Source organism: Monodon monoceros, unplaced genomic scaffold (genome assembly GCF_005190385.1).
Source record: "Monodon monoceros isolate NGI ecotype Baffin Bay Population unplaced genomic scaffold, NGI_Narwhal_1 Super_Scaffold_14, whole genome shotgun sequence".
NCBI classification, from domain to species: domain Eukaryota; kingdom Metazoa; phylum Chordata; class Mammalia; order Artiodactyla; family Monodontidae; genus Monodon; species Monodon monoceros.
In genome coordinates this window covers 51740749-51767914 of record NW_021703770.1, presented here as the reverse complement: position 1 = coordinate 51767914, position 27166 = coordinate 51740749, and the positions used below count along the sequence as shown (strand labels likewise).

The window sequence follows — 27166 nt, the reverse complement described above, 5'->3', positions numbered from 1 at the left end:
TGGCTGATTATATGAAGCTTAAGCTCATTTGTATCATACTGTAGTTCGATATTTATCTGAATTTAAAACATTTTTCTACTTGTGGGTTTTCTGCTTGTAATTCTAGTTGCCTGTGAGCGGGTAGAAAGATTCTAAGGAGGGGTGGGGACAGCCAACCCTAGAATTATATTAAGCGGACTCAACTGAAAGCCCTAAAAGAAAGCCTGAGAAAGATGTCTGATTTCAGAGTAATTTGGAAACGAGACACTGGGGGGACTTCCTCTCGTGCCCACAATCTTGTTCTCTTTAGGAGACTTCTCAGGCCGGAGCTCCTGTCCATAGAGCCTCCAAGAATGCTGGCACCTGTGTCTCTTACAGACTAGTTTGCTCCACTATCTGGGACCAGATGACGTTAAGTCCTTCCCTCCATGCTGCTTTGTCTCTTTTCTAATCATTGACAGGACCTCTTCTTTAGTCTCAAGTGTAGCTCAATCTCTGCTCACCTTACTTCCCTTCTTTTCAACCCGCATTGGTATTTTTTCTGGTATATTTAGCTTCAGTTCAATTCATGAGACATGTGTTGGTCATCTACCATGTGCAAGTAATTATGCAGATGCTAAGGTATTTGTATTAAAACTTTCTGGTATCTGGGAACATATTTAAAGATTATTTCTACTTCTGGTCTTATGGTTTCTGATAAAAGAGCTATTAGAACATAGCTATACTTTCTATATATTCTTTGGCACTTGCCACACTGCTTTGTATTATAGTTTTAAGTACGTATACATCTCCTCATTGTATCCACCACGGCAGTTGGAATCAAATCCTTACATTTAGTAGGTACTTGAATAACTAGGTTAATAAATGAATGTATAAGCAGCTGATAGAAGTCAGAAGTTATCTCCATTCACTGCATGAAAATAATATGAAGAAAGAATTAGAGATGAAATGAACACTGTGAGTTTATTCCTTTAATTAAACCTAAAGCCACTATCCCTGTCTATCGCAAAGTAGGAAAGGGACAAATAACAAACAGAAATAACTTCTATTTCTTCTCTATAGTAGTACTTTGCTGAGTATAGATAGAACACATCAGTCAGGAGCATTAATTTTAATGTGTTGGTAAAATGTAGTTACTTTTGGCATGTGTTTTGCTTTGGTATATATATAAAGGACTTGTAATGTAGTTTAGCTATCCCATCTTTCTTCTTATCTGTACTATATGATACAGATAAAATGGTGAATCCTACTGGAGGGAGTTTTTTAATCAGAGATATGCCCCAAAGCACTTAGGTGACAACAAGAAAATAATTTTCCCTTCCTAGGCCTGAGACTCCTCATCCACAAACTTTGAAGAGTGAGTGAGATGACCTCTAAGTTTCTATGATTCATGTATACACATCAATTTATATATCATGATGTAGGTGGATACTAAGGCTCCATGATGGTAGGCTTGGTCATGTGTCTTGCGTAAAGCAAAAGTGATACATGTTATCTTCTAAGAGCCATCTCTTTCTTCTGCCATAAGAATGGCAATGTCCCCAAAAGGGGTCATTCCTTCCTATTAGATTCTGGAGTAAAGACAACATGGAGCAGAGTCACAGCCAATCAAAGCCGACATTAACCAAATGAGAAATATATCTTTGTTGTTGTTATTACAGCATAACCTAATAAAAGTTAATTAGATAAGAGAATTTGCTAAATGTCAATTCATAGTTAAACCTGAAAACACAAAAATTCAAATCCAATTTAACAGAAGACCGATAATGTAAATTATGACATAATATGAAATAAAAAGCAAGTTTTAAAAATAAAAAATACATAGAATTTTTCAAATTCTGTTAAAAGAATTTGATTAACAATGAATTTTCCTCGTGATTTCTAGCTTGACTCCCTGAATGACTATTCCAAGTAAGAATCAACATTGTTTAAAAACTGTTCTTCATCATTCAGATATTCCAAGATAATACTTCCACCATTGTATAAAGGACAATCCTCCTTAGCAATCCAGGTTTCCAAAATATGATCCAAGGGTAAGGCTTCTCCTGAGGTACTGTGACATAATCTCAATTTCTGTTAAGAGAGAGATACATCATAATGTAATAAACGTGCTTTATAGAGTATTCTAAAACTTTTAGGGAAAAAGTTATAACCTGTTGTTACCTTAGGTGTTAATTTGTTATTGTCATTTTTAAGACTGGCTAAAGAAGCTGCAAAGTCTATGACCCTTCCAATGCTCCACTGCTGGTGAAAGAACATTGGCTTACTCTTCTCTTTGCTCCCCTTAGGTAAGAAAACCTGAAAGTAAATTCTTTCCGTCTGTAAAAATAAAAAGTTAAAATACAGATTATATACATGAAATGGACATCTGTTTTTGTCTGGTGACATTTCTTCCTCTCTTCTCCTGGTCAGAGAAGGATTACCCTCTAATGATACAACTTCTAGTGGGAATACAATCATAGAACCCCAGCATCCACCTAAATGCATGGGCAGAGGATCTAAGACCCTAGTCAGGATGATCTATGAAAAAATAGGCATGTGACCTACATTAGGCCAATCAAGGTCCTTTCCTGGGATTTTACATTCAAAACCTGGGGGCAGGGAGGAGCAATATTTTTCCAGAGTTTTTTTTAAGTCTTGCTGAATTAAACCTGAGGTTGCCTGCAGCTATCCTCCATGCCTCTCAGCCATTCCTGAACCAATGTGGAAAAGTTTCCTCAAATGAAAAACAGTGAGTCTAACTCACAGAAAGAGAAGTCAAGGAAAGAGATGGCCTCTTTCAACAGCATTTGAGTCCTGGAATTCAGTCATACCTTGAGACCAGATCAGTGCAGCACTCCCCATTATGTGAGAAAAAGAAAAATTGTTTTGAGTAAGCTAGTTGGTTTCTGTCAAGTTTCTGTCACTTACAATTAAAAGATTCCTGAGACATATAACATATCTTTTCACCTGAAAGACCTCACTACATATTTAGAGACAGCAGGGCTTTCAAAAACAAAGAAACGAAAAAAAAAAAAAAGTTAGACAAGCACCATATCAACAAAAGAGAAAGATTCAGAAATCTGGAGATGGTTCCTCCAGTATTCTATACCCTGTATGCTTCCTTTATATTGTACTTTCTTGCAAAATTAACAAATGTAGAAAACAAGAAGAGGAGCAAAGGTATTGGCTTCTGATTTTCCCTTCTTCCTAAAATCGCTTTAAAGAAGTGCTGGCTTTACAGACCAATTCCTGCTACAGTAAATATTTCAGCATAACTGGAGGATCCCTAAGTTGTAGGGAAAGATCACAATTATTCTAAGAAATAATAGATTCAACACAATTTCTATCTCAGCACTAAGGAATTTAGATTTGTTAGAGACCAGTGGAGTGCATTATTACAGAGAACAAGTATTAAAAGAAAAATAAGAAATCATTGGAAATTCAAGCTTTGGGCCAACTCTATAACCTCATAGTCCTTGCTCCAAAAACACAGCAACAAGAACATTAATCTGAAAGAGAAATTTAAAAAGATATACCCTCACCTAAAAGTAAAAAAATAAATAAGTCTGAGGATCCAAAAATGAAACAGAAAGGCAAAGTGACAGTAGGCAGGCTAAGCCACAGGCTTTCAGGGCTCCAGAAGAGGAAGAGCTTTTGGGTTAACAGGAAATAACAGTGTCACATGGTGATGGGGCACCTACGTCTAGCTCACTGATTGAAAGCAGGAGCTTGTGTGGGACGTGCACTCCAGGAAAGGAGGCTTAAGAAGTTACTGTTGAATGTTGATGTAGGCTGTTGCTTACAAAAACCGATATACAGGGAGGCAGAAAAGCACAGATATAACCTCTTGACAGTGAACAAAGCCAAAGCCTTCCAGCTCAGTAAATGGATCTGTAATAATCTGAAAATCTTCATAGAACAGAAGCAAAAAGTGTCAATCTCAAACTTGGGTTTGGAACAGAGGTCATGGGTAGGTGGGCCTGTGGAAGAAAATGTGAGACTGCTAGCAGGGAGAGGTGAGTGAAAACAGTAAGAGAGACACAGAAAGAAACTCCTACTCAACACGAACATGCAGAAGCTGTACGCCGAAATTTCAAAACAAATCAAAGGTTAACTTATTCTGGGCAGGTGAAACTAAATAAACTTGAAAAAGACATTTATAAAAGTTATTTAGAATGTACAAGGAGATAAAGAATAATATTCATAAAAATGGAACAGAAAATTGTAAAACCGAAACAGGCAGAAACGAAACAGGAAAAGCTATGAAGATCCAATTAGAAATATAAAAACCTAAGAATACAGTTTCTGAAATAAGAAATTCAAGCACACTAAATTTCTATAATCTTCAATAAAAAGGTTTAATTGATTGGAAGATGAATGGAAGCAGTCATCTAGAAGGCAGCACAAATAGACATAAAGATAGAAGTTACAAATCTCTAAAATATGTCTAGTAAGAGTTTCAGAAGAGAAGAAAAGTAAGTAATATTCAGAAAGAAAATAATAATTTTCCAAGAGTAAGAGATAAGTCAGATTTTAAAATCTATCTCAAGGGTCAAGCTGTGTAATTAAAACAAATCCACACCTAGCAACATTGCACTGAAACTGGAAAATATCATAGATAAAATCTTAAAAGCTACACACACACAAAAAAGAAAGAAAAATTACCCAAAAAGCAACAAGAATAAGATCTACAGCACAAGTTTCCTGAACAATAGACAAAAGAAGCCAATGAATAGTATATTCAGCGTTGAGAGAATCTAACAGATAATCCAGCTCAAGTGAGGGAAAATTAGGGCAGTTTCTGACAAACAAAAGACTGAAAGAGTTTACCAACAAAGACTCTTAATGAATGAACTGCTAAAGAATGGACTTTAGCCAAAATAAAAGTGAGTCTTAAGGAAAAAAGAAACAAAAAATATATTGGTAAATTTAAATAGCAAGTGACTTAAAAATAATCATGTGTGAACAAAGATGATGGGATGGAAGATATTCAACTGCATAAAGCCATGTCAAACTCTTTGTCTTATTCAAGAGGATACAATACCAAGTAACTTTAGATTTTGAGAGAAGAATTGGTATTTAATTATACACGTTAAAAATTTTAAAGGTAAGTACATGCCTATTATCACTATTATTACAAAACATTATACTGAAGATTATAGATAATATAATACAAGAAAATGAAATAACTAATATAATTATTGAAAAATAAAAACTAAGCTACTTGTCAATGGGATGTGATTGTATACCTAGGAAGTCAAAGGCAAAAAAAAAAAACAAAACTTCTAAAATAAATAGAAGAATTTGGCGATGTGATTGAATAAGATGAGTATTACAGAATTCAAGACCTTTTTCTTCTATATTAACAATAAGTACTAGGAATAGAGGTAAAGGGAAATATTCTATTCACAAAGAAAACCCATAAGATAATTAGAGATGAAAATAAGCAAAGAGTAATAAAACTTAAATGAAGAAAAATATAAAATGTTACAGAAGGCAATAAAATGCGATCTAAAAGAGAAGACGTAAAGTTCTTAGATAGGAAGATGATGTCATAAAAATGTCATTTCTCTCAAAATTAATATATATCATATAATGCAAATTCAGAGAATCCTTCAGGAATGATCCTCAGTCAGGACTTGTTAATAGATGCTGCAGGAAGTTGAATTTTACTTCACCCAACTTCACAGAAATCACTTGATAATGTATCAAGGAGGTTTTGCCTCAGTTACTTGCACCTTGTGGGTAGGGAAGGAGCCAGAATCCCCAGAATCAAAAGGAAAAGGCCAACTGGGTAATAAAATCCTCCTGAGAATGGCAAATCAGGCTTCTCATAAATGACAGATTTCTCACTTCCTGTAGGCACTATTATTCACAGCCAACATCCTTGTGGGAAACTTTGAAAGATACGAGAAGCCACATTTCTGCCTAAAACCATGTTGTGTTCTCTCTTGCTTTTTATAATGATTTCTTTCAGTTTCTACATTTTGACCTTTAAAGAGGCTATATTCTTTAACAGTATCTGCTGGAGTCTGTCACTTACAACCTTGTCCCATTATGACAACCGTGAAAATCCCGAGAGATTAAAAAAAAAATTGTATATAATAATCACAAGGTTCATATGGATGAATAAAGCAAAAAAAAAAAAACTGCTAAGAAAAACTATGGAAAAATATGGATGGGACTTACATTATCATATATTGAACATTCTATAAAGTTATTATATCAAATCAACTTGGTATTAACATATGAATAAGAAATAGATGAATGGAATAGAATAGGAAATCCAAAAACTGATCTAGTAAAAATAAATTTTAAACTTATCATGAAGGTGATATTTGGTATTTCAATTCAATAGGACAAAGATGAATTCTTTAATTGGTTGGCAGAAACTAGCTAATCAACTGGAAGAAAATAAAATTGGGTCCTTAGCTCATATCATATGCTAAAATCAAATTCCAGATCTATTAAAGACAGATAAAAAAATGAAAACCCTAAGAAAACAGAAATGAAAGACAGACCTTAGAAAAATTTAGAACCCTGATATGTCAATGAGATACCTAAGTAAAATCAAGATGTCTGACAGATTTTGAAAAAAGATTCCAAAGCGGATTGATTATAGATAAAGGATTAATATCCATTCTACTCCAAGAGTTTCCATAGTTGACCAAACAAAATATAAATGAAATAAAAATAACAACCTAAAAGAAAAATGATCAAAGGATATGCATGGGCAATTCAAGGAAGAGCAATCATACATGGCCAATGAACATAACAAAAGATGCTCAAACTGAACAGTGGTCAAGGAAATGCAAAGTAAAGCAATCAGGAAATATCTTTTCACAGCCATTAGACTGGAATACATTTTAAAAGATAAACAACTACTGGAAACCACTGGAGGGGAAAGGTACTCTCATGTATGGCCACAAGAGGCAGTATAATAATAAACAGGGTAGAATGGCAGGCTCTGACCACGTGAGTGATCTTAACAGCACTTCACTTCAGATTACTAATCTGTGAAATGAGGATAATAATATATCACATGACAGTCATGAGTACTAAGGGAGATAAAAATCTAGAGCCACAAAACAATGCTTGGCATAGTGCAATCAGTCAATAAAAGTTGACTATTATAATTACTGATGGTAGAAATGTAAATTGTTTCAACTTTGTAAAGCAGCTTGGCAACATCTATTAAGATTTAAAATACACATACCCTTTGACCCAGAAAACACACTCCAGGGAATTTATCTCACAGAAATAGGAAACTTCTTAGCACAGTTGCCAAAACTGGAAACGGAAGTGAATGTTCATCAATAGGAAAATGGTGATATAAGTCACAGTAGATCCACACCACTTGGAAAATTATCCAAGCTTTTAAAGAAAATGATTTAGAACCATACCAGTTCCCTTGGGGGAACTTCTGTTAGGCATTCATAAGAAGAATATATAGAGATAAAAGGATATCTTACCTACCTGAAGTGGGCTTTATTTTTATCCATAGGCTTAGTCACCATCTGAAATTGTAGTATATATTTAATAGCGGTCTCATCCTACTGGAATATAAACTTCATATGGGCAGGGACTTTGTTTTACCTACTGTTGTATCCCCAGGTTTGTTTTACCTACTGTTGTATCCCCAGAACCTGATATATAGCACGTATTCCAAAAAAAGTGTTAACTAAAGGAATATCATGCCATTTTTATGAAATAATGACCCTAAAACACTCTTTATGTCTTTGTATGCATATACCAATAGCCATTTTCACAGGTAAAATTATACACATGTATATGCACATATATACATGGGTGCGTATATATATATAAATGATATGTGTCAGTACATATATGTATAAACACACACAAATATTAATGATACAGGGGAAGAAGTTCTAACTATAGACCTGCATGCTCCAAGATAAAGTGTTAGGTGTGTTGAGAACATGGTTTCTGAGGCAGTCTCCCTGGTTTCAATTTGCAGCTCTCCACTTACCAGCTGTGTTACTACCAAGTTACTTAACCTTTTTGTGCCTCAGTTTTCTTGTCTATTAGGCAGAGATAATAGTACATATTTCACAAGCCTGTTGTGAGGATTAAATGTGATAGAAGAGGGCCTGGAACAAAGTTAGTGCTATAGAAGTTTTTGCTATTATGTTTTAAGTAATAAAAGAATTGCAAAGTAATGTGAATAATATTTTTGGATACTTTAGAGCACGTCTTCTCAACTATGTCACTATTGACATTTTAGACCAGAAAATTCTCTCCTGTGGGTGCTGTCCTGTACACTGTGGGACATTTAGTACACTGTGGGACATTTAGCAGCATCCCTGGCCTCTACCCACTAGATACCAGCAGCACCCCCATGCCCAACTGTGACAACCAAAAATGTCTCTAGACATTGTCAGATGTCCCCAAGGGGGCAAAACCATCCTCAGTTGAGATGGACATGAGCACAGGAGGGTGTGTTTAGCTTTTTTCTTTTATACAATTTTTTTAAGTTACCCTTGTTGAAAGTATGTATCTTTATAATTTTAAAAACAAATAAAGAAGTTTTCAAAAAAGAAATATTAAGGATATGCAAAGAAGACTATAATCAATGGTTTCTAAACCAGCAGAATGAAAGGGAATACAGAAAATTCAGTCGATACAAAAAATGACTGGAGAGAAATAAATAATAAAAGGAAAAGGATGATGAGCAAAAAACATAAGATGGAAGAAATACATTCAAATACATGTGATCATAATAAATATAATTGGGTTCAACTCACCTATAAAAGAAAGATACTATCAAATTGGATTAAAAAAACAAAGTCCAGCTACATGCTGCTTACAAGAAACACCCTAAAAATAAAACAACAAGAAAAGTTGAATATAAAGGGATAAAGACATAATAGTTAACTATTCATCAAAAGAAAGGTAATGAAACAATATTATTATAATTCAAAACTGGATTTAAGGCAAAATTCATAAAGAAGACATAATGATGAAGAAATTCAATGTATCTGATAATATACAACTCAGCAAAACTATTAGAGTTACAGGAATAAAAAACCTGACAAAACCACAGCTACAGTGGGATTTTGATACCATCTGTTTTAGAAACTGATACATCAAGCCAAACAAAAATTAGTAAGCATGCACACACATATACCTATGGACAGAGAGAGAATGCAAATGAAATAACAAACAGGACAAAATGTAAATAACTGGTATATTTGGGTAACAAATATGAAAATATTCTTTGTACTATTCTTGCAACTTTTTGGTTTGAAACTGTATCAAAATAAAGTTACCAAAAAAAAAAAAAAAATACACCTAACAAGTAGGTTGAAATAAGCAAGCTCATTATTCAGTGTGAGAAGTTAGAAAAAGAACATCAGAGAGAATGTAAACAAAGCAGAAAAAAAATAATAATATAAGAGCAAAATTAGCAAAGCAGAAAGCAAAGAAACAATAGAGAGGTCAATAAAACCAAAACATGATTCTTTGAAGAAACTAAAATATAAATTTAAAAAGTAAACACAAACCTCTAGCAAGACTGTTCAAGGGGAAATCAAAGAAAAGTACGAATGAAAAATATTAAGAATGACTAATGAAAGACACAATAGAGATTTGGGAACATAAGAAAATAAGTTGAACAATTTTATAACAATAAACTGAAAGATCTACATCAAACAGAAATTTTTAAGAAAGATGTTATTTACCAAAATATATTTCAGAAGACACAGAGTACCCAAATAAGCCAAGAACTATTTAATACATTAAAATAGTATTCAAAATTCTCCCCTCAAAAAAAGGCAACAGGGCTTCCCTGGTGGTGCAGTGGTTGAGAGTCCGCCTGCCGATGCAGGGGACACGGGTTTGTGCCCTGGTCCGGGAAGATCCCATATGCTGCAGAGTGGCTGGGCCCGTGAGCCATGGCCGCTGAGCCTGCGCGTTCAGAGCCTGTGCTCCGCAACTGGAGAGGCCACAACAGTGAGAGGCCCGTGTATCACAAAAAAAAAAAAAAAAAAAAAGGCAACAAATCTGAAAGTTATAACAACCATTACCAAACCTTCAAGAACAAATAATACCCAAATATTTCAAAGAATAGAAGAGGGAAAGCTACTCAACTAATTTTATTTGTTGGCTACTAATGTGAAGACAAAACACTAAATAATATATTAGTAAATCAGATTAGCAGCACATTTTAAAAGAATTATATACCAGAGTGAACTGGTTCATCCCAGAATATGTGGGTGATTCACAACAAAAAAAATTGATCAATGTAATTTACCACATTGATAAGGGAAAAAAACTCAACATAATCATCTTACTAGATGGAGGAAAAAAAATTACAGCAAAATTTAATACCTATTCTTGATATAAATTCCTAGAAAACTAGGAATAGAAAAATATTGTTAACCTAAGGAAGGCTACTATCAAAAATCTACAGCAAATATAATCTTTAATGACAAAACTTTAGAATAATTTGCATTAAAAGTCAGAAATATGATGAAAATGCCTGCTATTACTCATATTATTCAACATTGTTGTGGCGATTTCAGCCAATGCACTAACACAAACAATAATAATGAGAAGGTGGAAGAGCAAGAGAAAAGCAAATTTGAAAAAAAATAAAAACAAAAAAAAACAACTCACAAAATTGTCATTTGCAGAAGATGTGACTGCACAGAAAACAAGCCAGGAAATCTATAAACTATGGGAACTATTAGAGTCTATTTGCTGGATGGAAGGGCATTATAAAACAACCAGGAATAAACAATTAGAAAAATGTTAATTTAAAAAAATTACCATTTACAATGGCAGCAAAAATTATGAAAAGCCTAAGAACAAACCTAAGAAAAGACATATAAAATATGTATGGTAAGCATTATAGATGTTCCTTAAAGACATAAAAGAAGACCTAAATAAAGTTGGATAGACCATGGAGATGAATGGGAAGAGTGAAATTTTAAAGATGTCAACTGTCTCTAATTTTAAATTCAGCACAACTTCTATCAAAATCACCATTTAACAGAACAGGACAAAGTGATCCTGAAATTTTTACAAAAGAATAAATGGCCAAGAATAGACACAGTTGAAAGCAAAGAATGAGGTGGAGAGGATTGTCCTACTTATTATAAAGCTATTATAATTAAGACAGTTTAAATTAATGCAAAGAGAGACAAACAGACCAAAGGAACTGAACTGAGATCCCCAGACTAGTCCCACATATACAAAAGAATCTGGTGTATGACAGAAATGTCATTACAAGGATGAACGCTTCAATATCTTAAGTTACAACGATAGGTAACCCATTGGGTGGGGAGGGGAAGGAAGAAATCTCTACCTCTACTTACTTACAATTAAATTCCAGATGGAATAAAGAGCTAAACAAAAATATAAAATAAAACTTTTAAAGGAAAATGTAAGAAAATAACATTTTTAAAAGTACAATCTTAATGAAATCATTAATAAATTTGAGTGTATTATAATTTAGAAAGTCTGAATTACTAAAGAGATCAAAAGCAAAGTGAAGACAAGCTACAGACTGAGAGAAGATTTGTGTAACATACTTAATCAAAAAAAGATTAGAATTCAGAATATATAGACTTTTATAAACCTTTCTAAAAGTTCCACAACCCAACAGAAAACATGGGCAAAGGATATGAACAAATAATTCACAAAAGAAAGCCCAATATCCAATAAACATATGCAAAGTAGCTGAACCTCACTAGTCACAGGGAAATTCAACTTTAAACCTCACTGAAGTATCATTTCACATCTATCAGATTGGTAACAATGAATAATACCCTACGGTGGCAAGAAACACTGAAACTCTCAGACACTACAAGAAGGAGATAAATTTGTACTACTTAAAATAAAAAGTTGACAAGGAGGAGAGAAGGCAAGATGGCAGTGTGTGAAGATGTGGAGTTAGCATCTCCCCACAACTAGGGCACCTGTCAGCCACTGGTGGGGGACTTTAACCCCCAAGGAGATGGGAGGAAACGCAGAGTGAACCGGTAGGATGTAGGGGGACCGAGGCAGGAGGAGAAGTGGAGGCCAGACAAGACCGGCACCCTTGAGGCTGGGAAAATCAGGAGAGGCAGGTGGGAGAGACTCTCTGGGAAGAGTGGGAGAGGAGCAGAGGGCGATCGCCTGGCCCACGGGGCCGGGGAGCCTGCTGAGCTCCCAAGCTGGTCCCCACGCACACACACACAAAGCTCCATCCAGGCCATGAGGGTCCTGGGGGCATAGGAGGGACGCTGGGGAGATCAGAAGTGGCAGGCGGGAGAGGCCATCCAGGAGGAGCGGGAGAGGAGCAGAGGGCAATTGTCCTGCCCACTTGGGCACAGGGAGCCTCTGAACTCCCAGGCCGGTCCCCCACCCTCCAAACCCCACTACAGGCCACGTGGGTCCTTGAGGGTATAGGAGGGAGGCCAGGGAGATCAGGAGAGGCAGGCGGAAGGGGCCCTCCGGGAGGAGCAGGAGAGGAACAGAGGGCGACTGCCCCGCCCACTCGCCTGCTGAGCTCCCAGGCCGATCCCCTGCTCTCCAAGCCCACTACAGGCTGTGTGGGTCCTTGGGGGCATAGGAAGGAGGCCAGGGAGATCAGGAGAGGCAGGCAGTAGAGGTCCTCCCAGACCCCAGACCAGAGGAGCAGGAGAGGAAAGGAGGGTGTCTGTTCTGCCCACTCGAGCCCAGGAAGCCTGCTAGGCTCCCAGGTGAGGTCCCCTGCTCTCTGAGCCCAGGAGTGGGAGGCACGCCTGAGCCCCTTCTGTTCCTTGAGCCTAAGCCCCATCCCCACAGCCCCCAGAGCCTTTTCCAGCCCTGTGGGATCTGAGCATTGGCCCCGCCCACCACCCAAACCTCATCCTTGCTTAGGCCCCACTCTCCACAGCCAAGGCCTTCCCCCCTCCTTTTTTTTCTTTTTTTTTCTTTTCTCTTCTCTTTTTTACTACTGTAGTACTGATGTACCTTCCAGTTGTTGATTCATCTATATTTTTATTTTTACATTCTTTCTAACATATCTGTTAGTTTCCTAATCTAATTTTATTTTTTACTTTGTTATTGTTCTCTCTCTTTTTTTTTGCCACCACACGTGGCTTGTGGGATCTTGATTTGTGAGCATGGGGTTGGGCGGAAGATCCTGCAGTGGGAGCTCCGAGTCTGGACCACTGGACTAACAGAGAACCTCAGACCTCAGGGAATATTCATCAGAGTGAGGGCTCACAGAGTTCCTCATCTCAGCACCAAGACCCAGCTCTACCCAATAGCCTAAAAACTCCAGTCTTGGAAGCCTCAGGCCAAACAACCAGTAAAACTGGAACACAATCCCACTTATTAAAAAAAAAAGCATGAAATGGCAAAAAAATATGTCACAGATGAAGGAGCAAGGTAAAAACCTACAAGACCAAATAAATGAAGAAAAATCAGGCAATCTACCTGAAAAAGAATTCAGAATAATGATAGTAAATATGATCCAGAATCTCAGAAATAGAATGGAAGCACGGATTGAGAAAATACAAGAACTGTTTAACAAAGATCTAGAACAACTAAAGAACAAACAAACAGAGATGAATAACACAATAACTGAAATGAAAAATACGCTAGAAGGAATCAATAACAGAATAACAGAGGCAGAAGAACAAATAAGTGAGCTGGAAGACAAAATGGTGAAAATAACTGCCAAGGAGCAGAATAAAGAAAAAAGAATGAAAAGAATTGAAGACCATCTCAGAGACTTCTGGGACAATACTAACACACCAACACTCAAATTATAGGGGCCCCAGAAGACAAAGAGAAAAAGAAAGGGTCTGAGAAAGTATTCGAGGAGACTACAGTGGAAAAATTCCCCAACATGGGAAATGAAATAGTCACCCAAGTCCAGGAAGCACAGAGAGTCCCATATAGGATAAACCCTAGAAAAAACACACCAAGACACATATTAATCAAACTAACAAAAATTAAATTCAAAGAAAAAATATTAAAAGTAGCAAGGGAAAAACAAAAAATAACATACAAAGGAATCCCCATAAGGTTATCAGCTGAGTTTTCAGTGGAAACTCTGCAGGCCAGAAGGGAGTGGCAGAATATAATTAAAATGATGAAAGAGAAAAACCTACAACAAAGATTACTCTACCCAGCAAGGATCTCATTCAGATTCGATGGAGAAGTCAAAAGCTTTTCAGACAAACAAAAGTTAAGAGAATTCAGCACCACCAAACCAGCTTTACAACAAATGCTAAAGGAACTTCCCTAAGTGGGAAACACAAGAGAAGAAAAGGACCCAGAAAAACAAACCCAAAACAATTAAGAAAATGGTAATAGGTAAATACATATTGATAAGAACCTTAAATGTAAATGGATTGAATGCCCCAACCAAAAGACAGACTGGCTGAATGGATGCAAAAACAAGACCCATATATATGCTGTCTACAAGAGACCCACTTCAGACCTAGGGACACATACAGACTGAAAGTGAAGGGATGGAAAAAGATATTCCATGCAAATGGAATTCAAAAGAAAGTTGGAATAGCAATACTCATATCAGATAAAATAGACCTTAAAATAAAGACTGTTACAAGAGATAAGGAGGCACACTACCTAATGATCAAAGGATCAATCCAAGGTGAAGATATAACAATTATAAATGTTTATGCACCCAACATAGAAGCACCTCAATACAAAGGCAAATGCTAACAACCATGAAAAGGAGAAATTGACAGTAACACAACGACAGTATGGGACTTCAACATCCCACTTACACCAGTGGACAGATCACCCAAACAGAAAATAAATAAGGAAACACAAGCTTTAAATGACACAATAGACCAGATGGAGCTAATTGATATTTACAGAACATTCCACTCAAAAGTGGCAGAATACACTTTCTTCTCAAGTGCACATGGAATATTCTCCAGGATAGATCACATCTTGGATCACAAATCAAGCCACGGAAAATTTAAGAAAATTGAAATCGTATCAAGCATCTTTTCTGACTACAATGTTATGACACTGGAAATCAATTATAGCAAAAAAACTGTAAAAATCACAAATACATGGAGACTAAACATTGTGCTACTAAATATCCAAGAGATCACTGAAGAAGAAATAAAAAAATACACAGAAACAAATGACAACGAAAACACAATGACCCAAAACCTACGGAACGCAGCAAAAGCAGTTCTAAGAGGGAAGTTATAGCAATTCAATCTCACCTCAAGAAACAAGAAAAATCTCAAATAAACAATCTAACCCTACACTTAAAACAACTAGAGAAAGAAGAACAAAGAAAACCTAAAGTCAGTAGAAGGAAAGAAATCATAAAGATCAGAGCAGAAATAAATGAAATAGAAACAAAGAAAACAATAGCAAAGATCAATAAAACCAAAAGCTGGTTCTTTGAGAAGATAAACAAAATTGATAAACCCTTAGCCAGACTCATCAAGAAAAAAAGGGAGAGGAAGCAAATAAATAAAATTAGAAATGAAAAAGGAGAAATCACAAATGACAATGCAGAAATACAGAGGATCATAAGAGACTACAACAAACAACTATATGCCAATAAAATGGACAACCACGAAGAAATGGACAAATTCTTGGAAAGGTACAATTTTCGAAGACTGAACCAGGAAGAATTAGAAAATATAAACAGACCTATCACGAGTAATGAAATTGAAACCATAATTAAAAATCTTCCAACAGGGCTTCCCTGGTGGAGCAGTGGCTAAGAATCTGCCTGCCAATGCAGGGGACACGGGTTCGAACCCTGGTCCAGGAAGATCTCACATGCCGCAGAGCAACTAAGCCCGTGTGCCACAACTACCGAGCCTGTGCTCTAGAGCCTGCGAGCCACAACTACTGAGGCTGCGTGCTGCAACTACTGAAGCCTGCATGCCTAGAGCCTGTACTCTGCAACAAAAGAAGCCACCAAAACGAGAAGCCTGTGCACCGCAACGAAAAGTAGCCCCCACTCACCTCAACTAGAGAAAGCCTGCGCACAGTAACGAAGACCCAACGCAGCCAAAAACTAAATAAATAAATAAAATAAATAAATTAAAAAAAAAATCTTCCAACAAAGAAAAGTCCAGGACCAGATGGCTTCACAGGCAAATTCTATCAAACATTTAGAGAAAAGCTAATAACACCCATCCTTCTCAAACTCTTCCAAAAAATTACAGAGGGAGAAACACTTCCAAATTCATTCTACGAAGCCACAATCACCCTAATACCCAAACCAGAAAAAGATATCACAAAAAAAGAAAATTATAGACCAATATCACTGATGAATATAGATGCAAAAATCCTGAACAAAATACTAGCAAACAGAATCCAACAGCACATTAAAAGGATCATACACCATGATCAAGTGGGATTTATCCCAAGGATGCAAGGATTCTTCAATATATGCAAATCATGCAATGTGATACACCACATTAACAAATTAAGGAATAAAAACCGTATGATCATCTCAATAGATGCAGAAAAAGCTTTAGACAAAATTCAACACCCATTTATGATAAAAACCCTGCAGAAAATGGGCATAGAGGGAAACTGCCTCAACATAATAAAGGCCATATATGACAAACCCACAGCAAACATCATACTCAATGGTGAAAAACTGAAAGCATTCCCACTAGGATCAGGAACAAGACAAAGATGTCCACTCTCTCTACTCTTATTCAACATAGTTTTGGAAGTCCTAGCCACAGCAATCAGAGAAGAAAAAGAAATAAAAGGAATACAAATTGGAAAAGAAGAAGTAAAACTGTCACTATTTGCCGATGACATGATACTATACATAGAAAATCCTAAAGATGCCACCAGAAAACTACTAGAACTAATCAATGAATTTGGAAAGGTTGCAGGATACAAAATTAATGCACAGAAATCTCTGGCATTCTTATACACCAACAATAAAAAATCAGACAGAGAAAGTAAGGAAACACTGCTATTTACCATTGCGCAAAAAGAATAAAATACTTAGGAATAAACCTGCCTAAGGAGACGAAAGACCTGTACTCAGAAAACTATAAAACACTGATGAAGGAAATCAAAGATGACATAAACAGATGGAGAAATATACCATGTTCTTGGATTGGAAGAATCATTATTGTGAAAATGACTATAGTATCCAAAGCAATCTACAGATTCAATGCAACCCCTATCAAACTACCAATGGTATTCTTCACAGAATTAGAACAAAAAATCTTACAATTCGTATGGAAACACAAAAGACCCTGAAGAGCCAAAGCAATCCTGAAAAAGAGAAATGGAGTTGGAGGAATCAGGCTCCCTGACTTCAAACTATACCACAAAGTTACAGTAATCAACACAGTATGGTACTGGCACAAAAACAGAAATTTACATGAATAGTACAGGATAGAATGCCCAGAGATAAACCCACGCACATATGGGCACCTAATTTATGACAAAGGAGGCAAGAACATACAATGGAGAAAAGACAGCCTCTCAGTAAGTGGTGCTGGGAAAACTGGACAGCTACATGTAAAAGAATGAAATTAGAACACTCCCTAACACTATACACAAAAATAAACTCCAATTGGATTAAAGACTTAAATGTAAGGCCAGACACTATAAAACTTTAGAGGAAAACATAGGAAAAACACTGACATAAACCACAGCAAGATCTTTTTTGACTCATCTAGAGTAAAAGAAATAAAAACAAACAAATGGGACTTAATTAAACTTAAAAGCTAAAAGCTTTTGCACAGCAAAGGAAACCAACAAGAAGACAAAAGGCAACCCTCAGAATGGGAGAACACATTTGCAAATGAATCAACAGACAAAGGATTAATCTCCAAAATATACAAACAGCTCATGGAGCTCAATATCAAAAAAACAAACAATCCAGTTAAAAAATGGGCGGAAGACCTAAATAGACATTTCACCAAGGAAGACATACAGATGGCCAAGAGGCACATAGAAAGGTACTCAACATCACTAATTATTAGAGAAATGCAAATCAAAACTACAATGAGATATCACCTCACACTGGTCAGAATGGCCATTATCAAAAAAGCTAGAAACAATAAATGCTGGAAAGAGTGTGGTGAAAAGGGAACCCTCCTACACTGCTGGTGAGAATGTAAACTGATACAACCACTATGGAAAACAGTATGCAGGTTCCTTAAAAAACTAAAAATAGAACTACCATATGACACAGCAATCCCACTACTAGGCATATACCCTGTGAAAACCATAATTCAAAAAGAGACATGCACCACAATGTTCATTGCAGCACTATTTACAATAGCCAGGACATGGAACCAACCTAAATGTCCATTGATAGATGAATGGATAAAGAAGATGCGGCACATATATACAATGGAATATTACTCAGCCATAAAAAGAAACAAAATTGAGTTATGTGTAGTGAGGTGGATGGACTCAGAGTCTGTCATACAGAGCGAAGTAAGTCAGAAAGAGATAAACAAATACCGTATGCTAACACATATATATGGGCTCTAAAAAAAAAATGGTATTGATGAACCTAGTTGCAGGGCAGGAATAAAGAGGCAGACATAGAGTATGGACTGAATGACACGGGGTGGGACGGCGAAGCTGGGGTGAAGGGAGAGTGGCATTGACATATATACACTACCAAATGTAAAATAGTTGGCTGGTGGGAAGCAGCCGCATAGCACAGGGAGATTGGCTCCGTGCTTTGCGATGACCTAGAGGGGTGGGATAGGGAGGATCGGAAGGAGGCTCAACAGGGAGGGGATATGGGGACATGTGTATGCATATGGCTGATTCGCTTTGTTGTGTAACAGAAACTAACTCGGTATTGTGAAGCACTTATGCTCCAATAAATATCTATTAAAAAAAAAAAAAAGGTTGAAAATATCTAGTAAAGCTGAAGATGAGCAAACCCCATGATCCAGCTTTTCTATTTCTAGGTATGTTCCCTAGAGTAGCGTTTTTCAATTTGATGGTCTCAATCCTTCAGGGGCTACAAAATCAACAATCTTTAAAGTAGAATAAAAAATATCAGAAAATACACATACACATAAGGTATACACATACACATCAGTTACTTACTGAAACTGTGTTAAGGTACGTATGTATGTATATATGTACTGAACTGTTATAGAAAATGTAATTGGCAATATGGAGTTTTAAAGAAGCTGCCCTAGAGAAATGTTCTTACAAGTACACATGGATGTTCACTTTTGAACAGTTTATAATAGCAAACAACTTGGACAAGAAATCTGAATTGTGTTCACTAAAAGAATGGATAAATGGATATTCACACTACAGAAAAATGTGAGCTATCAAAATGAATGAACAAGACTCAACGTATCAGCATGGATAAAGTTTTAAAAAATGATACCAAGGGTAAAGGAAAAAAGTTGAAGAAGGATACATATGGTTTACTGCTGTTTCTATAAAGTGAAAAAAACTCATAAAAACTATGTATTATTTATGCAGACTGATGCCATGTAATAGTAGAAATGATACATATAAGGTTCTCATACTTAATGAGAGGGAAGAGTAAAAAGGGAGCTCTAGCTGTGTTTAGAACATTTTGTTTTCTAAAATCTCTAAGACCAACCTGTGGCAATGATTTATCTCCATTAGCATGCATCTTTAATTTCATCAATGCTACCTTTGCAGCTGTTTCACTATTTTTTGCACCTTTCCGTCGTTTACTTGCTGTCTCTCCTCTCTTGGAATCTAAGGAATAAGTGTAAGCATATAAGCAAATAAGAACTTTTACATTTTCCAGAGTTTTATTTTTATTATTATTAACTATGGCCCTGAAATGTACATGAATTACATATTATAGAGATATATAGAGACCACATTCATTTTATAGGTATGATCAATGGAAAAATACCACTGAGTTGACCTAAGTGATTTCCACATCAAAAACAAGTTATGTGCCTCTTTCCAGCTTAAATCTATTTAATCCAGAGCAATCACTAACACTTCTACAGAGAATTTTAAGATTTGGTTATAGAAGATTTTAATTTGATTAATTTAATTTAATTTAAAGTAACACCCTTAATATAAAATGAAAATTCAGCTGAACTAACATGGTAGCAGACAGACTGGTCTAAATCACAGATACATTCTTTCCTCATATGTCAGAATATCAGCAGCATTCATAGGACAGCTGACTGGGCTTAAACTTTAGTCTTTAAAGAATGTAAACCACTACTTCAGCCTCATGAATACAATTTTTAGCCAAGATGGTTAACCAGCTGATATAAATGGTCCAGCAAAAGAGAACATCTGGTTGGATATTTCCATAGAATTTCCAAATTTTCATTGGAAAGCCTTGTGAGAAATACTGTCACAAGAATGTCATCAAAATCAATAGCAAGTTATAACCATCAGGGTTGCTAACAACACCTTCCATAACTGGCAAGCTGACACGAGAAGCAGGGCTCTGGAGCTCATATAGAGTATAGAGCAGTAGGGAAACAACAAAACAAGCTTTCTAGATACTTGCCAATAATGTCTTTAACAAGTTTCTGAGTGGCAGCCATACGAGACTTAGGGATTTCCAGTTCTTCACATTCATGATCTGACTGATGACGATGTCTATGAGCAACAGAAGAGTGACACTAGTTCATGTATTTGCATATGACTTAAACAGATATACAGAGTTTGAATGGTCTCAGTGATCACCTCAGGCAAAAATTCTTCTCACAATAAGGACACATAACCGGCACAAGCTCTCTTTCAGCACAGTCCTTGAATGAGCATGGGTAAGATGTATGTGTATCTGACTTCAGTCTCTCAATTACAGTAACCTGAAAATGTAAAATGGGGGACATATTATATTTCACATTTAAAGCAAATCAACAAATCTATTCTGGATATCCATATCATTTTTGCTTAAACTTATAAGAGAAACTCACACATTCTCACATAGATTATAAAAACTGTTCATGTGAGAAATGATTACTGTGCTGACTGCTCTACATTTCCAAAGTTTTCCTACTGTGGTGTATTTATCTTCTAAGTCAAGTTAAAATGACTACTCAGTTACTCGCCATAATTTTAGTCTTCTACTTTGTACCATACTATACAAAGATGCCTCCATAATAATACGCTTAGGTAATCAGCTCATCACTCCTCAAATGGCAAGTCATATCTACTTTCTATACTGGTTTTAGAGGCTTAAATACATGTAAAAGAACACTTAAAATTATATGTTTTTCCATGATACAGAGGGTTAAAGACAGTTTTCACAACGATATACTATTCTTTTTTTAAAAAAATAAATTTATTTATTTTTGTCTGCGTTGGGTCTTCATTTCTGTGCACGGGCTTCCTCCAGCTGCGGCAAGCGGGGGCTACTCTTTGTTGCGGTGCACAGGTTTCTCATTGCAGTGGCTTCTCTTGTTGCGGAGCATGGGGTCTAGGCGCGTGGGCTTCAGTAGTTGTGGCACGCAGGCTCAATAGTTGTGGCTCGTGGGCTCTAGAGCACAGGTCCAGTAGTTGTGGTGCACGGGCTTAGTTGCTCCACAGCATGTGGGAATCTTCCTGGACCAGGGCTCGAACCCATGTCCCCTGCATTGGCAGGTGGATTCTTAACCACTGTGCCACCAGGGAAGTCCCACACAACGATATACTTTATTTTGTATTTAATACTATATTACTAGCAAATATTACATCAGAGGAAAAAGAGCTTTTACGAGATAAAAAAAAATCCAGATCACTCAGGCTATTTTGAGTATTAAGTAACTAGGTTTCTAGAACTGAATGAACTCAGTAGACCCTTGCACAACTCAGGGGCTGAGGTACAAACCCTCCACGCAGTTGAAAATCCAAGTATAACTTTACAGTCAGCTCTCCATATCTGCAGTTCTGCACCTGCAGATCCAATGCATTGTATAGTACATACCTAGTGAAAAAAATCCACGTATAAGGGGACCCACACAGTTCAAACCTATGTTGTTCAAGGGTCAACTGTAATTGCTTGAAATCTATAACCAAAGGGCATTCCTCTATATAAATGATAGTTACATCTTGTTGGAATTAACTTCTTAACTATTTTTTCAAATTTATTCCAATGGTCTAAAGGTAGAAGATTTTTATTTCACCTTTAAATTAATAAGATCTAATTGAGAGACATTCTATGAGACATTCATAGAAATCAACTCATATAAGAAAAAGGAAAACACAGGGAAGATTTACAAGCTGTATAACAAACATGAATATGTTTACTATATGACTCTATATGAGTATTTTCTTCCAAGTAATCCTGAATAATACCAATATGTTACTTAATTTTTATTTCCTCAAATAAATCACCAAAACTTCAAAGGGCCAGATTTTGACTGAAGCTCATTTAACCTTAATTTTCTATAATCAAGAGACTCAGTAAAGTGTTTGGTAAATGGTGGGCAGGAATAAATATCAACTGCAAAATGTGAGGTAAATGCTTCTTTCCAAATGGAGTAAATTCAGTTCAACTTTCTGCTGATCTCTGATCCAAGGGAGGTGGAACAACTTCTCTGATTACAAATTTGAGAAAATTACATTAGGCTCAGCTTTCTTTTTTTTTCCTTGGAAGCCTAACCTGGTGCAGCATTGCTGTGACTGGTGGGCAAATCCACCTAATTCTGGATTTCCTTTGCAGACTCTACACTAAGCTATATCATTTTTGGCTCTACACTAAGCTATATCATTCAACTTATTCTTTATCAGTAATAAAGATGATATTTCGCCTTCTATTTAACAGCCCTTTTTAATCTCTTGATTTGGTCCAAATTAGGGTAGGGAGATTTTGCTGGACTACAGGTTTGCTCCTGGTGACCTAAGGCTGATGGAGTCAGAACAATGTATTACCACAGAATCCTAACACCAGGCACCAGTGAAAATGAACGAAACAGTGAAGCAAACTGGAAGGATTATATGATGAGGATGTTAATTCCATTATGTATTTATAAATATAGAGCCTAAAGCTATAAGCAGGCTACGTAAACACAAATGAAGTACAAAGGAATAAGAATTATAAGAACAAAAATTTATAAATACCAAGTAGACTATTTTATGTTAAAACATACTGAGAAAAATAATATAAATAAAGTAAGATCCTCTTACATAATCAGTTTAGTCTGCCAAATTTTAATCTGTGGTACACTGGGATTAAATTGAATCAAATTCTGAATGAAAGTACATAAATACAAACATGTTTTACCGGGAGATATTAACATACCTCAGGACAGCTATGTGACTCCCTGCTCCTGTGTTCAAGGCTTAAATAACAACAAAAGAAAGTGTTTATTTAAATGTAATCAAAGAATGTACTTAAAGATAACTGTAGTAATTTGAGATATTTTAATGGTTAGTATCCTTAAGATTAACTACACTCACACTACATTAACAACTCTGCCTATAAGAATAAACTGAAATAACAGATAAATAAAAGACAGAGCATCTATAGTCTCAAAAGTTTTAAAACCCAACTACTATTCAACTTCAATATGAGTACAAAAATTCACCACTCTTAATTACCTTTACTTTGAGTGCTTTAAGGTGTGTGAAAATGCAGACCCTTTTGATTCTTTTATTTCTCAAAAATAATCAGTAATAAAATGTCAAAGGAGTGTTCTAGTTCTGAATGACTTTAAAATATGCATTATTTTTATTTACTTCTAATAAATATTTCTGAATCATCTTCTGAAAAGAATTTATTCTTTCAGTGCTCTAGTTAATAAATTAAATGCCTGATACTTGAAAGTTTAATTGAAAAGAAAATGCATTTTCCAAAATTCTTGTTTGTTCCCAGGTTTTACTTTGCATATGATGTGTGTGCAAAGGACGTATAGTACTCAATTTAAGAAATATAAAGGTTGGGCTCTTTTCATTTTATTAATTAAAATAAAGACTAATAATCATAACTGGATTTTTTTACCATATTCTTTATATTGTGGATATGTTCTCCCCTTGTGATTAAAAGACATATATATGACTTTTACATAAAAATCACACACATCACCCCATTTCTGGAAAGTTTAAAGACTAGCCACATATATGTACAAGTAATCAGAGTCTATGACTAGTCTATTTGTTTTTTTTCCCCAAGTGATTACTATAATGAATATCAGATATCAGTGGCTAAAGTAAAAACTATTTTAAATCATTCTACTTTTTAGAAATAAATCTCATAAACACTAAAATTATTCCCAAATAAAGCATAAAAACTTAACTTACCAAAATATTCCTGAACAACCATCACATACAAATGGAAGAAAATCTAAAATTGAGGGGAAATGTTATATGTTCTGGTCAGTAACTGATTTTGATTTAGTTTTCTTAAGTAAAAAGAATCTTAAAGTACTGAACTATGGCTATAGGAGAACTTTCCTTTTTGAACAATATCCTAGTGCAGCAAGCAGTGGTTAAACAAAAGCCATCACAACCTCAAGCACTTTGAAAGTAACTGGATTATCAGAAGATAAATGTTACTTGCTGTAGCATGCTAAACCAGAAAGAAAAAAAGAAGTCCTGTGAGTTTTCTGTTTGTTTCCCAGATTTACTAGGTGTTGTTTCTGAGGACTGTATAATGCAAAAATCCTGCATTTGAAGTGACAATCCTAGGTTTCAATTTTGATTCCACTGCTTACTAATCTAGCAATGCTAGGCAAGTTACTTAACAGTAGAGCTTTGGATTATATACATACATATTATATATATATATATATATTTGATATATAGTATACAGTGTATGTATGTGTATGTATACAAAACCAAAGCTCTACTATTAGGTAATATGCATAAAAATAGACATAGATATAAGTATATTGTGTTTGTGTGCATATGTATATATGTGTGTATGTATCTATGCTATATGCCACACCTACTACACAGGGTAATTGTAAAAACCAAATGAGATACATGTAAAAGATAAGAATAGTAAGGCAATACCTGTAATTAACAAGAATAATTATAGCAATTAACTTGTTCTGAATACACTCAACTCAGAAAAATCCTGTGGTGACTAGGTAGAGATGTGTTCAAAGAAATTCCAGAAATTCAGTGGATGGATTGATTGATACCGCAAACTTTAGTCCTGAATTGTTTCTTTCCTTGCTGTTGAGGAAAAACTAAGTTAGGACTAAGTAACAACTAAGTTAGGAAATGAATTTTTGGAAAGCACATGAAAGTATCCATTCTTAGATGTGACAATTGACCATAAATCACTGAATACAATCATTTCTTCTCTAAACTGTTTTCAGTGTACCTCATATTAAATTACAGTATACAGCCAAGTGAGGCTGGCTATATCTAATCACACCACTTTCACAAAATGAAAACAAAAAGCACTGCACTTTAGAGAAAGTTACTATTGCTCCCAAAATATCTCACCCTACAGAGTATCTTAACCCAAAAGAAAAAGAAGAGGTCCTATTATAACCCAAAGGGACCGCTGGATGTTTCTGCTTGTGGGACAAGAGGGCCCAAATATAGTTCTTCCTTCACCTGAAAAGCGAACTTAATGCATTGTCACTGTTGTCCTGAAAGCATGATACTGTAAGTATCTGTTTCATACCAAGAAAGTAGGTATACATTTGTCAAAAAGAGAAGGAAACTGAAGTATATGATACTTTACAAAACTTTTATGTCTCTTTCAAATCGGAAAAATGTACATGCTCACTATTTTGAGACTTTGGTGACCAACTAAATATTAGACACAAACCAAGAGAATCCAGGGGTAAGAGTTAAGATCAAGATAATTTCCTAACACTTGACACCATCCTTCTACTCATCCAGAAACTAAATGAAATTTAGGATACTCACTTAACGTATTCTAACTCTTAACTGCTCTCCACTAGTCCAAAAGAGCTAGACCCTGGCCTCAGTTCAGGTATTTACACTTTAAGAGACACCTGAAGTTGGAAAGGAAGATGAACTATGTCACAAATGGTAGATATTATGGACTTGCTAGAGATAATCAGGTATACCAGAATTATATAACTTACAGTCAAAACCCAACTGGCTAAGCTTCCCTATGAAAGATCTGCAAGGAAACATTGGTTCTTGCCTGCTGAATGGCTGAAGATGACAGCCAGTGGTGAAAGATACAAATCAGAGTGCTGAAAGTAACAATAACCTAGCAGGGATTGTGTCCTTTTGCCCACCACACACAACAGGTATCATTATCAACTGTAGCACTCCCACTAATTCTGGGCTAAACCCCAGAGTCCTTCTCAACAGTGATCGGGTGGCTACCTGCTGCCAATGACCGTAGCTGCAATGGGAGATAAAACCTATTTTGTCACCCAACGTAGTATGAGCCAGATGTGGTAGCATCCATTTGGAGTGAAAGCCAGGAACCAAAGACTGAGCATTCTGTGTGGCTCTAGTGCTTCAGGACATACCTGCTGCAGATGTTTCTAAGGCCTGTACCCCACTACCACTGGCTATTAGATTGGGCTATGTGTATCACAAGGTCTCTCAGTTCAGCGGAGAGAGAACATCACCTTACTAATGCTCTAAAAAAGCAGCTAACTATCCTGAAAGCTTTTCTGTGGAAAGGGCTATATTTTATACCCTTATGTGGTCCCAGCACCAAAAGAGGTGCTCAGTAAATGTTTACTGAATCAGTGATAATCAGAATCAAAGAGTGACAGAGCTGAGAGAGCGTAATGATCATCCGGAGGAAATGCTAAGGGCTCGTCTCCTGAGCAGCCCGCGAAAATGAGGTTAAAAACTGATCTCACCCAACTCCTTGCTCTGACAGATAAGCAAACAAAAAGTTTGGGAGAGAAGTGGCTTGCCCGAGGTCGCAGTGGCAGGTTCAGAAGGGAACTCTCCCGATTCCCAGACCGAAGCGTCCTCCCTACCCGTGCTCATCAGAAAGGAGTGGGCGCGAAGCGACTACTTGGCAAGGCGCACTTGAAAATCAAAGTTCACACTGCAAGGTATGTTTTTGGGAATCGCATGGCTCCCTTCCAAGGAGACCATAAGACTCTTCCAAAGGCTCAAGGGCAACAAAAAACATGGGCATAGAGGGCATCAACACATGTCACGGCAGACCCCCCCCCCAAGGGACACGCCCGCCCTGCCTCCTCAGACTCCGCCTTGCCCCACGGCCTTCCCTCCCGCGACCAGAGGTGGGGGCTCCAGAATCACCTCGCTGCCGGCACTGTTCCACCCGGCAGTGCCGCCCAATGTCCAGCTCCGCCATCTCCCAGCGCCGCGAGAGGCGGGCACAGCCGCGGCAGGGAGG

General features: G+C 36.4%; 1 protein-coding gene across 1 annotated transcript; it reads right to left on the bottom strand.

The window, feature by feature from the left end:
- On the bottom strand, positions 1–27166 carry ZFAND1 (zinc finger AN1-type containing 1). Its single transcript, XM_029223193.1, has 8 exons — positions 27070–27166; positions 24148–24190; positions 23150–23189; positions 20611–20735; positions 20432–20523; positions 19529–19650; positions 2143–2298; positions 1–2052 (listed from the first exon to the last, which is right to left on the bottom strand). Exons 1-8 carry the CDS (start codon positions 27122–27124, stop codon positions 1882–1884), a joined length of 804 nt encoding a protein of 267 aa, XP_029079026.1. The 5' UTR covers positions 27125–27166; the 3' UTR covers positions 1–1881.